Consider the following 15,931-nt stretch of genomic DNA (forward strand, 5'->3'; position numbering starts at 1 on the left):
GGAACAACTCTCAACAAAGTCTGTCTGTAAGGAAAACCACCATGGTCTTAACTTGCAGTGAAGACTGGCCAGGTTTTTGAGGAAGGGCAATGTATTTTATTTGACCATCTGATACAGTTGGAAAAAACAAACCGGCTCTTGAGGGCACATTCTTCTTCATATTTCCAGTGATCTTGAACATTCATGGCTACAGTAATGCTTCTTAGTATTGTTATATAAATCAGTAGCTTTGAGTAACAAATGGGGTCCCCTGTACAGGTAGGCTGTGGCATTGTATACACATCCCTATCTGATCTCAGAGAGAATGAAGGATATTTAGGACAGGAATCATTATTAAAGAAGGTGAGTGATCACATAGCTTTCACTCTTCACAGTGCAGTTTCATTCATATGAGTTTCATTAGTTCTTCAGTCATGAGAATTCTGAGTATTATTTCTGTTAAGAGGGGCTTTAGGGGTGTTGCTTATAAGGTCTTTGTTTGGTGTAAACCAGCAGTGCACATAAACCACTCTCACCTTAGATGTTGTTTAATAAACATGATGGTCATTCTTTTAGCTTGAATGATATCACAGTGTACTTACAGGCATGTCTTCCCTTCAGTTTGCTCATAAAGGGAATTTGCAGTGTCTTGAGCTTGGGCAGCCCGTTTCAATATTTTAAACCAGTGTTTTCTCAGCCTTTTGGACATGTTTAGCTACATAGGCTTAAAGTGAAAGTGGTTTTAACCAGTTTAACACATAGTTGTGAACAAATTATTTGAGGCTATTCCAGAACTGAAGCAGTATTATAAAAGACGAGGATAAAAATAGTTCAAATACAAAAATTAAGCAAGAAAACTCAGAGCGCTAAAATTTCTTTCAGAGTCTTCCATCCATAACAATGCTTAAATAGAACAAAAATACGCAAGTCCAGAATTTTTTTTCTTTCTTTCTGTTTGGCAAGTCAAGTTTAATAAATATGTAGGGAAAGCTGGTGGGAAGGAGGGGAGGAGACCCAGACTGAATGCCAGCTTTTCTCCAAGGTCTCATATTGCAGAGCACTTAGATCAATAAAGTCAGGGTTAGCGGGACTCTTCTGTGTTATTGGATGTTGCTAGTCTAACTTCTCTGGAAATGTACTTCCCAAACAGTCCCAGCTGTCCCAGGAATGCAGTTTAACCATTGTTGTTTGTAGTTCTCGATTGGAAAGAATTAAAAACTGTCATTCTGACAGAAGATTTATGCACTGAGATTACAGCAGTTGAATACCAGGAGTTAGGTGAAGTTTGTGCCTGCTCTTGAACTTGGGTAAGACTCTTGCTCCCTTCTAAACAGAATTACACACTACTGTATTTTATTCTGTGCTTTAAGAAGAAAAAAAAGATTGCTATTGTAATAAAAACATTTGCATTGTAGATGATACATTTTTGTTGGTTGCTGTTAAAAGCAGCTGCCAAAAAAAGCTCAGAGATGTGGAATTCTAAGGAAGGTGAAGCTCAGAGAACAGACACTGTATCTGAACTCCTATTTTAAGTGTCTCAGAAGGATACATTTTCTTGAGTATTTCTCTAATTATGATAGGGAGATTTCAGTATGTGTTTGAATCTAATTTTGAGGGTTCCTAACAGTAAGGTTCTTTTACACCATCATTTGTCAGTGCACAGTGGTGTCAGATGGTGTCAAACTTCAGATTCTGATAAGAGCAGATGCACTTGCATCCAGTTTCTGAATCCATACTACACGCTTGGGTAACTAGATGGAAGAAAAACTCATTTATTTTTCAGACAGCACTGTCCTAGAGTAGCTGTTTTAGAGTCTTCTAGTTAGTTGCTGTTGAGACTTACCACTCCCCTACGAGTAGAAGAATTAATGTGCCTCTCAACACCTCTTACCTACTATGTTTGATTGCTTAGAGTGTGCCAGAAAGTTCTGGGCTTGCATAAAAAATGTGAAGGTTTTTTGTTTCTGTAAGTTGCTACAGCTTCCATGCCGTGAAATATGTCAGCAGTCTTAATTTGATCATTAGTCTATGTAAACATAAGAACTGTGGCATGCAAAAGCCTTTTCCTCCAGGATAACCATATATCTCCATACATTTCTGTCTAGGTTGGATGGAATAATACACTGTTTGAGGGGGAAGAATCATCCTGCCCTCAATGCTGCTGTAGTGTTTCTCCTGGCTGCCCCAGGGCTACCACTCACACATAGCACAGGATGCTGGTGAGGAGTTCTCTCTGCCCCTGAGGCAGCCACCATTCCAAAGGGGCTGCTAGAGAGGCCAAAAGCAAGTTTCTTTACAGGTAGGGGCTAAGCCCTCAGTGGGATGGAGGAGAGAATTGGAAGGGTCAAAGTAAGGAAACTCATGGATTGAGATGAAGACAGTTTAATACGCAAAGCAAAGCTGCAAGCAAAGCAAAACAAGGAATTCATTTGCTACTCACTGTTGGCAGGCAAGTGTTCAGCCATCCCCAGGAAGCAGGGCTCCAACACATAAAATGGTTACCTGGGAATAGAAATGCTGTAACACTGAATGTCCCCACCTTCCTCCTTCTTCCCCCAGCTCTTATTGCTGAGAACAGTGTCCTATGGTCTGGATTATCCCTTTGGCTAGTTGTTCTGGCTCTGTCCCCTCACATCTCCTTGTGCACCCCAGCCTGCTTGCTAGTAGAGCAGCATGAAAAACAGGGGCAAAAAATGCCTTGACACCATGCAAGCACTGCTCAGCAATGGCTAAAGCATCTCAGTGTTATGAACCTTATTTCCAGCACAAATCCAAAACACAGCCCTGTTCCAGCTACTATGAAGACAATTAACTCCATCCCAGTCAAAACCAGTATACTTAAGAATGAATGATTCATATCAGAAACAGCCTATCCCAGTTTTTGTTCCACATTTAGGTAATTCATTAATTAAAAAGTAATTTTTATAGTGAAGAGTGTTTTGTACAAACCTGGTGGAAGCGGAAAATATGCAACCAAAAAATAAGCTTTAGTTAATTATTGGCAATGGCAACACCAACAGCTCAAAACCAAACAAAACACAGAACTGCAGTTCTGAAGAGCTTGAAGCCAGAAGTGCTTCCTAAGGAAGCACCAGCCAAATAGCCACTACTTTGTGTTGGTCTCTAGCCCAGTTCTCTTAGTCCTTTTGTTTTATTTAGCTGCAGGAAAATATTTGAAGTGATAAGTTGCTATTATCCAAGTGTGCTGACTATATTTTTTTCCCTTTCTTTACCAAAATTTTTTCTTTGGGAGTAAGTGGAAGGCTCCTAGGGCACCTGTCCCTGCAGGGGATAGACAGGAGACTAATTTTGAAGTAGAAAGTGATATCGGGCACATGGGAAGGTGCCCATTAGTTGTCAGCAGTATTTGTACATTTAAAAATCGTGGGAGTGTCGTGGGAAGTAATCAAGAGATGAGAAGCAACATCCTCAAGAGGAGCACACAGGGAATCAGAAGGCCTTTCCTCTTTTTTCTCCCTTCCCAGGAGTCTGCTAGGCAAATAAGCTTCTCAATGTCCTGGCTTTTGTCTTTATTTCTTACTGCAGAATACTGCAAAACATTGTGTACAATATTGTGGAGGTCTGCAAAGTATTGTGAACTTTAAATGCTGATGCTTTATTGTAATGATAACTTCAAAATACCTCTGTGGTGCAGATTGGTTTTTTGCTCATTTTTCTTCTGTTTGGAAAAGCTGTAAGCTTCCAGTTATGTGTTAAGACTTCAGCAAGGCACTTGAGCATGAATTTGAAATTAAGCATGTGCATTAGTCCTTTTCTGAATACACAGAGCTATTAATTAGGGCTTGTAGCAAGACTGATTGTCTGAAGTATGAATAGAATGTGCTTAAGGGGGGGAGAACCCTGCTTTTCAAGCACATGCATATCCTGTTGGTAAAAACTAATAAATAAAAACCCTCTAGTTAGCCATGCACTGGTGTGACCTTCCAGCTCCGAGTCCCACTCTTCCCTTGCTGTGCATGACACTGAAGTAGGTTATGATCAATATGGTTAGTGCGTTAAGTGAATGTAATGATGCTAATGAGCCATTTCTTTATAATGATCAGGTTCTCCAGCCCTGCCCAGCAACATGGTATATTTTGGAAGCTCTCAGGATGATGAGGATGAAGAAGAGGAGGAGGAGGAGACAGAGGACACAAAAACAGCCACAAACAATGCTTCATCATCATGCCAGTCAACCCCTAGGAAAGGAAAAACGCATAAACATGTACCAAATGGGCAAGGTAGGTCCTAAGTAGTGCTGTTCTCCTGCACTCCCTAGTAAAGAAATGTGCTGAATGTGCTCAAACCTTGTCCATTCTTCTGGATCTGATTGAAAAAGTGGTGGAGTGAGATGCAGTGTTAGCATCTTACACTTTAACCTGTTTATTCTGACAACCTGTACTCTCTCTGTGGCAGAACTACCGCAGGGCTGGAATTGTATACACACATCCACACACGTGTATATACACATATATACTGAAGTGGGGGTCAGTCTCTTCTCCGTGTAACAAGCAATAGGACCAGAGGAAATGGCTTCAAGTTACACCAGGAAAGATTTAGATTAGGTATTAGGAAGAATTTCTTCACTGAAAGGGTTGTCAAGGCTGCCCGGGGGAGTAGTTGAGTCACTGTCCCTTGAAGGTATTTTAAAGTCATGTGGATGTGGCACTTGGGGACATGCTTTAGTGGTGGACTTGGATATCTTAGGTTTATGGTTGGATTCAATGATCTTAAAGGTCTTTTCTGACCTAAAAAATCCTATGATTCTGTGAGACGTATTTTTATATATGTATACACACACACATATATGCATATATATTACATATATATTTATGTATATATATATTTATATATATGTATACACACACACATGTATAGACACACAGTCACTCTCTCTGGCTTTTTTGAGACTGATGTTTAATTGAGAATGACTTTATCAAAGTTAAATATAAGCATTCATAAGTGTTATCAAAACACGTGTCAGGGGCAATACTTAATTTCTCTCATGTGGTATTGAGACCACGCTTGCAGTGGGTTGATACTGCATTCATGTTGTTGATTGAAAGATTTTATGGAAGAAACTTTTTCAAGTCAGTTATTTCTCTGCAAATCAGCAAAAGCTGCATTAATTACACAGTAATTGTGTCATGATGTCCTTGTGCCGTATCTTGAAAAATGGATCCATGCTTATTGCAGGATTACCTAGTGTATAATGGAACATTTAAAGCCATGCTGAAAATTCCTAGAGCCTGCTGTAATACTCCCCTGCCAGCATCCTGTGTGATGTGGTTCTTGCTCCAGCAAGAGCTCTTGTATCATAACACCTCTGTGCCATCTCTGCCTGACATAATTTCAAAATGTAGCCTATGTTCTCTGTTCCCTTCCTCACTATTAGTTTTCCATGAAAATCTTTCTTTCTGGTGACTGCCCCTTCAGCTCTTCTCCTCTTAGTTAAAGGACTGATAGGAAGGTCTCTTTACAGTGCACTTTTTGAGAGGTGACCTGTGCCTTCTCTATTTGTTCTTTCATGCTACCTTGCTCCAAAGAAGAGATGATTCGATCCCAGTTACTTCCCTGTGCTAATCCTCATCTCTGCCTTTCAAAAGGGAGTTTTCTATAAAGGGTGCCTTTGTTGCGTATGCCAAAATTCTTTTTCATTACTGCATCTGAATCTGTTTTTATTGCGCACCCAAGCTCAAAAACTCACTTTTTGTGAATGATTTGTGGATAATTGCAAGGGGATGTTATGCCTAATAGCATTTCAACTGTCAGCTGTGACCAGGAGCTTTAATGCTTTACCAGCCATAGATCAAAACTTGGCACTTAGGATTGGTTTCTAAATAACCCACCCCCCCCCAAAATAAGACGCACAAAACTCTGCTTATGGAAAATGAGGCTGCATGTAACAGAACTGCTCCCTTAAATGTGATATATCACTGCAAAAGGAGCTGATCATGTTCCTTGAGAATGTCCCAGATGGCAGCCACTTGGAAATTAGCTCAAAACCGGAGACACCTGAAATCTTAATTGGGGGTAAGTAAAGGCAAACATAATGAGCCATATAATGGCTTCATAATCTTAATCAATATAGATCAGAGAGAGTGTAAATGAAGCTGCTGCTTTAATAGAGCTGCAAAAGACCTTTATAAAATACATAGGAGACAATGTGAGATGTTTCGACAAAGGTGAAGAAACAGGAATTCCCAGAGAAGGCAGCTGCTTCTTCTTCATCATTGTAATTTCTTTTTTTCTTCTTCTCTCTTTTTTTTTTTTTTTTTAATTAAAATTTCCTTACCCAGGGGTATTCCCATTCTTCAGTGTCTGTTATGTTGGTTGACAGCCAATAGTATTTTTGTTTCATGTGAATAAAGTAGGTTCTGGTTCATGTGTGTCTGTTTTAAATGAGACCACACACAAAGGCAGACCAGGGACGGGTGCAGCAAATGAATTTAATCTAGCGTGAGAGTCTATTTTTAATGAATTAAAGTCTTTTGTTTTTAATATACAATGTGTAGTCAAGCACTTTGGACCTGAAAATGCTAAGCATTTGCTATGACATACAACAACAAAGGTTCAAAGCTTGATTAATGTCATTAGACAGTGTCAAATGATTGCTTTCTACTCAGTGGGGGCCAGAACAACTTTTCTGGGCAAAGTCATTTGTCAATATCCTCTTCTGATGCCAATATGGGGCATTATTAAGGTTGCACACCAAACTGTTTGTTATAACTGAGCCTGTTGAGCCACCTTTTGGACAGCTAACTCAATCGAGAGCGCCTGAGTGTGAATGGGAAGCACGTATAGCACGTGGCATAGCTTGCTGCACAAGATGAAGTAATTAGCTCAACTGACTTGTTGCCTTCCAATCTTACTGCTTACACAGATACATTTAGAGCATCAAATTGTTACCCGTGCCTTTTCACCCTCCTTCCATAGTACTGCTGATGTGCTGCACACTCATCCAGCTCTAAAAGAGCAAAGTGAAATGTTTGGCAGAAGTGTTTATCCCCTGCACTCATGGGAGTGTGTAAAAGGGAGTGTGCAAGTCTTTCCAGGGAGGTATTGGGTCTAAATTGCATCTCTCTGCTGCTCAGAGGAAATTCCAAGTTGTAGGTAAGAGGGTAGGCTTAAGTCTCTGTTCCTGTAAACTTTAATTCTTTGAATTTCCCTCAACTAAATAAATCCTAGTTTGATTTCATTCTGCAACACAATGGAAGGTTTTCTCTTCAGGCTCCTGAAAAAAGTGTTTGCAGGTGCCAAGTGTTTTGCTAGGCAGGCTGTGATAGAGAGCTGGAAGGTGGAGCTGGAGAGTTGTTGGGTTATCGGTCCCATCTCAGGAGCAAAGGAGGATAGGCATTACTCTACTTGAAAGGGCTTGTGGCTTGGAAAAGTGCCTCAGGCAGAGCAGCACACACAGATACAGTTGTGTAGACAACTTCGACGTTGCATGCAGCAGGCTACAGTTCCTCTAATAATAGTTGGCTAATTTTCTCAGGAAGAATGATTGGAAAATTACATATTTCCCACACCAGCACAGCAGCTCAAAGGCAGAGGGGAGTGCACATCTGGGCCAGCACACCTGGGAATGTCTTGTTTGTCTCTGGATGCCAGAGACAGACAATTAAGTTCTAATTTACTTTTAGGAAAACAGAATTAACCATCGTTGCTTGTAAACAGATTTCTTCATGGAGGGTGAGTCTGGTGTCCTTAGCTGGAGCAAACCAGCTCCAGTGTGCCAGCAAACCTACAGGGTCAGAAATGGTTACTGGTTCATGCTGTGTTTTGTTAACATGAGATAAAAATTGCTCTGCATGCCTTTTGCCTGAAATGAGCAGGGGAGAAAATTGTATGAATGCTTCTTTTTTTTCCTCTCTTGAGGCTCAAATGTCAAAACAGACCTGGCAGTAGTGCATAGAAAGCAAGCATTGCTAGAAACACTATACCCTGCTTCAGTGCTGTCTTACTCGCTTACCAGAAACGCAGAAGAACATTTCGCTTCTCAATTTGCAATGGATAGTTTAGCAGAGTAATTTCCTTACATGTGTAACAGTACAAAGATGATGCAGGAAAAGATTGTAGATGGCTTTTTTCTTATTTCAGGGTGTAGTTCAGTGCAGCGTTTGTGTATCTTGGGCTTGAGTGGCACATCTTTTACATACATTACTGTTTGAGTGTGTTGTCAGAAAATTCTGATTTATGGTTGCAGTTCTTTATTTAGTTTTGGTTTTAACTAAATTTGGTATTTGTGGGTGGGTACATGAGACAGAGTCTGAGGCTTATGCATCATTTTTAGTGAAACTAATCCTGAAGAGGTAAACATTTAGAAGAAAAATATTTTTTGCAGAATGAGAAAATTTCAGGCAGAGTGCTGCAATAGTTAATGGGTAGGCAATTATTTTGGTGATTTACAGCCTTTTGTTGAAAGACCATGGAACCAGTAATTGTTGCAATAAACATTTTTGCACATTTAATTTTTCTGCAAAAATATGTAACACGAAAATTACCCGTTTTGCAGTAATTTGCATATTTAAATATGCAAATCAGGCACAACACATTTGGGGATTTGCGGATTTTCAGTAGCTAGATGTACGACCTGTGGAGAAGAATAGGGGAGCTGGAAGTTGCTCAAAAAAAAAAAAAATTGAATTGTTATCCTGGTGCGAGACTCGTGATAACAGACAGATACTTCTTGTATGGACTTGCTGCTTAGTGAGTGACCCTTTTGATGCTGTTTGTGTCGTAATGGTTAGGTGAGAGTAATGAATTTGTGCTGAGATGAGACACTTGGTATTGAATTTTTGCAAACGGTGGCACGGTGTCTCATACCAATAACACTTCTCCCTGTGGCCCAATATATTCCTGTGCGCGCAGGGTTTGAGCCGTGTTATTGATGGTGTCAGAAACTAATTCAGTGTTACCTCTCTGCCGTGGCTCTCCTGTTTGACTCCTGCTAGCATGCAGCTATGGAAATTTTCATGTGGTGTTGTCCACTGAGAAATTGAGTGGTGTTGCATTAGGGATAGGGAAGTGTGGAAACAGCAATACGACATGTTTTCATATGGTGTGGTGCCGGCCTTTTCTTCTGAAGTACCTCTTTGCTCCTGACTCTGAGTAGGCAGAGCATGTTGGGGTGTTCCAGAAGACAGCTTCTATCCCTGGGAATGATTTATGGAAGTCAGAACATACCCAACATTTAAGGAAAACAATTGGCAGTATTAAAATACTGTGTTTTGTGGAAGTAGAAGGTTGTTTTAGTTCCTCTGGGAGGGGAAAAGAATTATTGCCTGGGTCCTTTAACGCAGTTTTAGAGCCACATAAATGTTTTCACAGTGACTTAGAACTGAATTAAAGCCAGAGCAAGAATGTTTTTGTACAGTAATGGATACTCCATGCCAGAAAGTTGATTAATACTACATCTCTTCCCAAACACGATCTATGTAACAACATGAGGTTTGCATTGGAATAGCTGGCTCGGGTTCACAATATTGGCAAGGTTCCCTTTTCTCCTTCTCAAAACAAAACTTCTCCCTTTCACTTCTATCTCCCCTCTTTTTTTTGGATGATTTTATGAATGCACAGTCACTTGCTTTATGCAGTACAAGCTCTGCAACATGCAGCACATATATATATGTATGTTCCATGCCTTCATCTCCCAGACACTGGCACACAGCAAAAGGGTTCAGTACTCTGCAGTCCATATTAAACCTCCCCAGTTACCTCAACTATAAAGCATATCAGGTGCAGGAATAATCTCCAGGAGGGCTTGGGAAACAAAGCTTTGCCCATGGAGTCAATAGCTGACTGAACCCAGTTCACTAATTCTGCTGCTTCCACAGTGAAAGGCTGATTATTGTACATAATATAAATTAGCTTCTGAATGGCTGGCTGACTGTATCCTGTGAAATGTTTGTGTGCAAATTAATTTGTAGGAATACTTCTGAAAATTGCTGAAAACACATTATGTTTATCGCCCACTACAGTGTCAATTCCTGTAGTAAATGCTTAGTTAATCTGTAGTAATTGAGCACATCTGTGTCTTTACTTGACCGAAAATTTTTTAGGCATTATTATAGCTGCACCTAATACAGGCACAATTTGCACAGTTTGCATTGGTTTGTGTAGGGATTTTTTATCATAGTTTCGAATGAGATACCCCAAAGTCCCTGTATGGGATCCTGAGTGAATATTGGTGCCCGGGGTCTAGTTCCCCTGACGCAGAGAGCACTGTGATGCGTCCATGGGGATCATGCCTGCCATAAGGTTTTGCTCTGCTGCCATAAATTATATCAGTGGTTTAAAAACCCCCAGTGCTCGTGAGTTTTGAATATAGTGGTTCAGTTTCTTTGCGTTTGATCATCACTGCTAACCAAAAGACCCACAAGTATTTCACTGTGGGACTCTTACTGTTTCAGTTTAATAATAATAATAGCTTTGGAGGACACAGCATTTTGAGAATAAGCATTCAGATGGATACGGGTATAATGATACCCATTTATTCTATTTGGAGTGTCTGATCACTAATAATTTACTTACTCTTTTAATTATTTGTTAATAGCACTTCTTACCTTTAACTAAAAGCTGTTCTGGAAATACAGAGTTGGTTAAGGTAGCATAAAATAATCATAATTCAAGACTACATATCATTTCTGCTTCGGGAATGCAAGCTTCATCACTAGTGTTGGTTGGAGTTGGTATTTTGTCTTTCTATCTTTTGATGAAATTATTGCTTCAAGGGTGAAACTTTTACTGACTACTCTTTAGCAAGGAATTAAAGTGACTGGGAACAAAACATTGGATATTGGCATGTCAGACTAACCTCTAATGTGGGAGATTGTCGTGGAACACATCTGTCTGGGGTTAGTAAAGCACAACGTACACCTTACCTGATTTTCTGAGTGCCTCAGAAATATTTAAGAGCTGGCAGACATGAAGGAGAAGGCAATTTGCTGCATAAGAAGACACAAAAGAATTAGTAATCATTTCATTGTTTAATCAGATTTGGTCTCGGTAATACTTGATGCAGAGTGTTTGGGGGTTATTGTTTTCTTTCCTTTTAGAAGTGGGTGTTGCTGGCTTATTTTCTGTTACTCTTCAACAAAATTTTTTGAGGGGGTTTTTGGTCATTTTTTGGTGATACATTTTTTCTTTGAACTGTCTTACTAGCTGTTGGGGCCAGAGTTTAATCTAACTCTATTGTACTAAATAACTTATTTATTATCTGAATAACTTATTTCGACATTTTTAGTAAGATGGGAGGAAAATCATAGTCTCAGGGATTTTTTTCCCCCTTAAATGCTTGGCTTGTGCTAGCATTTTGTAATTAATCAACTTAACATTTTGATAGTTTTTCACATAGTATGTTTGTGAACTTTTTAGAACTTACTATTGCGGAAAGGTTTTATAGCTGGATATAAAGTAGCTGGGTATAAGAGTAATCTAGGTGTTGGAAGAAACAAATACTGATTTTTATAGAAACTGATACCATCCAATGTTTAATGAGAGACAGCATGGCAAAAACTGTTTTGCATCTACATCTCCCTTTGTTGTGTTTTCAGACTTAAGCTTTTTAAGCTTTTCCTGTGAGACTGAACATTTTTTTCCTCCTATTTCTCTCTTCCCCCTTTCAAGAATCTTACAAATTAAGACAAAAGATAATTACTCAGAGGGTAAAACTGGCAGGGTTCCCACGACACTTAAATTTAATGAGCTGTTGCATATAAAATATACCTTGTCTCATGTTTGCCTTTTTTTTTTTTTTTTTTTTGGTGAACCAGAGAAGTGCACAATTTGGCTTTTTGGCTGTGTTTTCTGTTTTAGTAATCTTTGGTTTTTAAAGTGGCAACTGATTACAGAAAATTAATCTCTCTGACTTGAATGTTTCCGTAGGAGCAGATCAGTATATAAAATTTGTTCCCTCCAAAGAAAGATATCACTCTAAATGATAAAATACATTTAACAAAGCTGCCATTGGTGGTTTGTGCTATGTCTTATTAAAAACAAATAATTGTGCTTTGTGCATCTCTAGCGCCTTCCATGTGATGTGAGAATTCCTTACGAAGGAGGATGAATGTATTGACATGAACTTCCTGAGAGGGGTTGGCAATTATTATCAGTTTCATCACTGGAAATGAGACACGAAGGGTTACGTGATTTTCGCTGAAATCACTGAGAGATCCTTGGCTGGCTGGGGCAGCACCAGTTGCTCTTGAGCTCAGGAGTGACAGAACCATGGGGAAATTTGCGGTGACTTCACTGCTGACAGCTTTTCTCTCATTCTTACTCCATTTATGCAAGTGAGAAGGAAGAGAGGAGGAAAAGCAATTGGCAGTTTTTTATTTTTAATGTAATCTGCTTCAACACTTACAACTGACTGAATATGATAAGTGACCTGAAAATCAAATCTGTCAATAGTTTGCTGGGGTTCTGGCTGTTGAAGGTGCTGCAGGAGGCTGGATTACTGTTTGGGAAGGTTTGGAGGTAGGGTCTAGTCAAAAGCAGCTTAGCTGCCCCTCTTCTGTCCAGCAGGATTGTTGGGTTTTTATTGCTACTCTTACTGCTGCTGCTCCTACTGTAATACTGCAGGACATCTGTAGGGATTGCTAAGCTTCACAACTTAGATAAGAAGGTATGTGTTGTAGGAATATGACCTTTAGTGACAAAAGAAGGCCTTCATTTCACAAGAAAACAGTAACCTCATGCATTTAGTTACTATTCCCAAACAGATGGTGTATGTTGTGTGCAATAAATAAGATTTTCACATAGTTGTGCTATTAAGTATTTATGAAGTTTCTTGTTTGCATCCTTTCCTAAACCATGTCCAAAAAAAAAAGGGTAGAAATCAAGAGTAAAAGGCAGGAGGGCACTTGCCATTGTGGATGTCGGATCATAAGCCTTGTGGACCTCTGTCAAGTTGTCCACTGAAGAGGGGGCATCACTGACATGAGTTCAGCGCATTTCTGATTAACAAGCAGAGAAATGGGATGTGATTTTTGTGTTTGTTTGTTTTAGCTTCAGCTTTTCATGTTCCCTGACAACAGAAGAGCAGTGACTGTTCTTAAACAAATTCAGTAGAGAGACAGGAACAAAACTTGCTTCTATATATTTGCATAATATTTATTGTACAAAAAATAAAGGTTTCTGTTCCACGCTTTCTTATCCCTTTACTTCATTAAAAGGCTACAGTCCTCAGCACATGTCCCAGTGTTACTTCATGTTGCATGTTCCAAAATGGTTTTAGTATTTTCCTTTCTCTGCAGAAGTACCTTTTTCTATTTGCAGCTTTCCTGCTATAGGCAAACTGCTGTCAGTTTGATTCAGCAGTTTGGGTATTGATGAAAACAAAACATGCTTTTTCATGGAACATTTCCTTTCTGTTACATTGGTATAAAAATAAATCTTTTTTCTGTTTAGGTTATGTTTAGAATTCCCTCAGTGCAAGAGCAAAGAAGGATAATTAAAACTGTCATAAATAAAAATCAAACTCATAATTCTAAATATAGATCAGTCAAAACAGTAATATACCTTATATGTTTTAATTTGGATATTGAAGATAATGTGTGCTAACAAGAAGAGGAAATACTTTAGTAAACCTGTTCATTTAAAGAAATATGCAAAATAGTGCTTCTATTTCTATGTTGATCTAACTTTAGATGTAAGAAGGCATTCACTAAATATCCAAGACTGAGAGCAGAGAGAATTGTGGTCTTTTGAATGAAGTGTTTGGTCTTACATACTTTTTCTTTTCTTTTTTTTCCTTAATAACCTGATTTTCTCTCTTCTCAGTTTTCAATGGGTCCAGCAAATCATCGAAGGAGAAAGAACCCGCTCAGAAACACAAAAGCAAAGAGGCCACCCCAGGGAAGGAGAGGAACAGCGAACATAAGGCTGAGAGTCGAAAAGACCAGGCTGCTGCTAATCACCATCCTGCTACAAACACTGGCTCCTCTACGAAAGGGCTCACGGCTAACAACCACCACACTCTTCATAGATCGGCTCAGGACTTAAGGAAACAGGTAATGAGTTGTACTGTACTGTGGACACACAGGAAACACAGGCTGTTAAGGTTCTAAGCTTGTTTTTTCACTGCTTGGTGTAGATCGAATGTGGCAATCCTCAAAAGCATGCTCTGGAACAGCAGGGAGTTAATTTTCAGCGATAGAAAGAAAGAAAAGAAAATAAAAGTGCATATATACATGGGAAGCCAGTATGATAAAGCTTATAAAATTATGATATCGGTATGATAAACATGTCTTTTTATTATCTGGTATATTCATATGAAAGAGTAAAGTTCATATTGCTGTTTATGAAACCTTTCTGACTGGCACTCCGTGCTGACAGTGCCAAGGCTGGCAGCACATGGAAGAAGGAGCTGGTCTGTGTGGCTTATCTCAGAGGCTCACTGGTGCTGTGGAGAAGCTGACATTGCACTCACGTGCCTCGGTTTGCACATGGGCAGCACAAACGTCGGAGTTTGGGGAAAATGTTTTGTCTGATGTATAAAGAAGACGCTCCAAAAATATTGCCTCCTTCACAGTGGAGGTACCTGGTGGGAGAAATTTTTATAGAGTTCCATGTTACTTGGTTGAAAGCTAGCAAAAAAATTCAGCAAGGGATTTGTTTCAACCTAACTTGAATTCGGGTGTGAAGGTTTAGCAAACCAGTCTTTTAGTGCTTGTGACTGTCCTTAATCAGGCCCAGGCTGGGTTAGCAGAGTACCTGCACCAGGGCAATGCAGTACAGAAATCTTGCTGCTCTCAGGCATTTTGGGGGCCTGGGGTTTTTTTTGTGGGGGTGTGGGGAGGGATGTTGCTTTGGTTGTTTCGGGGGTTTTTTTTTTTGGTTGGCTGGTTGTTTTGCAGTGATTATTTCTCAACAGCCTAATTAGAGACAGCCTTTGCTTGCTGACATCTGAAAGTTTTTCTCCTAAGTAGGCTGACCTGGTCTTCAGTGGAGCTGGAATTGCCATCTTGTAGGGGGCTGTCAAGGCCTTGAAATGACACTTCTGAGACACAGGCTTCAAAATAAAAAATGGCAAAAAGAAAAGCAGTGATGCTGTTGCTGAGGGAGTCTTTAATGCTCTGTGTTTCAGTGGTGGTTTAAGTTCTCCTGAGATGCCTCCACCGGATTTATGCTGCATTCTGAAGCAAATTTGAGATTCTGAAGGCTATTTACAGTTTATTTGTCAGTACCTCTGTAAGACTTCAGTTCTTTATTCCACCATGGCAATTTGCCCTTATCTAGGCATCAGTGTAAATATCTGCCTTCTTTCGCATCCTTCTGGATTTCTTTTTTTGTGATTAACAGCATCCTGTGGTCCTTGTTGTGGCATGCTCTGTCATGAGCTCATTGTGTTGAACAAGTTTCCCAAAATGTAAGGATGAACTTCTTAGTTCTTTTAACCTACTGGAACACTTGTGTGAAATGCTTTAAAGTTGTATCATCAGAGTTTGGTTGGTTAAAACTTTTGTGAAAGTTAACTGCTGCCACTTCAGAAGGTAGTTCTGAAAGGAAAAAGACAAGTGTAGAACAGTTTTGTCCACAACCCAAGTGGTTTGGCTTCGTAGAGTATTAAATGTTTTCGACTGTGCAACACACAATGGAGAAAAGTTTAAAGCGATGCAGTACAGCCAGCAGTCACACCACATGGACACCTCACCAAGGGTGGTCCCCAGGCTTCAGAAAATAAGGGGAGGGTTAAATCAAGATGGATTATGTGTGTTTTCTTTTTTTTTTTTTTTACTTCCTAAAAAACGGTTAGGCACCTAAATATTCTTCTGCAGCCCACAGTAGCATAAGAACTTTCTTACAATTTTAATAAAAATGTGACTAACTAATTAAAGGTGGATTATATGTTTTCCCTGACAGAAACCCTTACCTTTGTACAAAACCCTAGACTTAATCAGTTATGGGACATTGCTAAATTTCCTGCTGTTGTCCTGAGTCTTTGACTTTT

At 39.6% G+C, this 15,931-nt stretch overlaps 1 protein-coding gene across 1 annotated transcript in view; it reads left to right on the top strand.

The window, feature by feature from the left end:
* JARID2 (jumonji and AT-rich interaction domain containing 2) overlaps positions 1 to 15,931 on the top strand; it is a 213,626-nt gene that overhangs the window by 162,315 nt on the left and 35,380 nt on the right. Inside the window, exons 5-6 of the mRNA XM_010402890.4 lie at positions 4,044 to 4,220; positions 13,762 to 13,991. Of these exons, the coding sequence (XP_010401192.2) occupies positions 4,044 to 4,220; positions 13,762 to 13,991 (407 nt within the window). The remainder of the gene's footprint in view (positions 1 to 4,043; positions 4,221 to 13,761; positions 13,992 to 15,931) is intronic.

The sequence above is a fragment of the Corvus cornix genome, chromosome 2 (assembly GCF_000738735.6).
Source record: "Corvus cornix cornix isolate S_Up_H32 chromosome 2, ASM73873v5, whole genome shotgun sequence".
NCBI classification, from domain to species: Eukaryota; Metazoa; Chordata; class Aves; order Passeriformes; family Corvidae; genus Corvus; species Corvus cornix.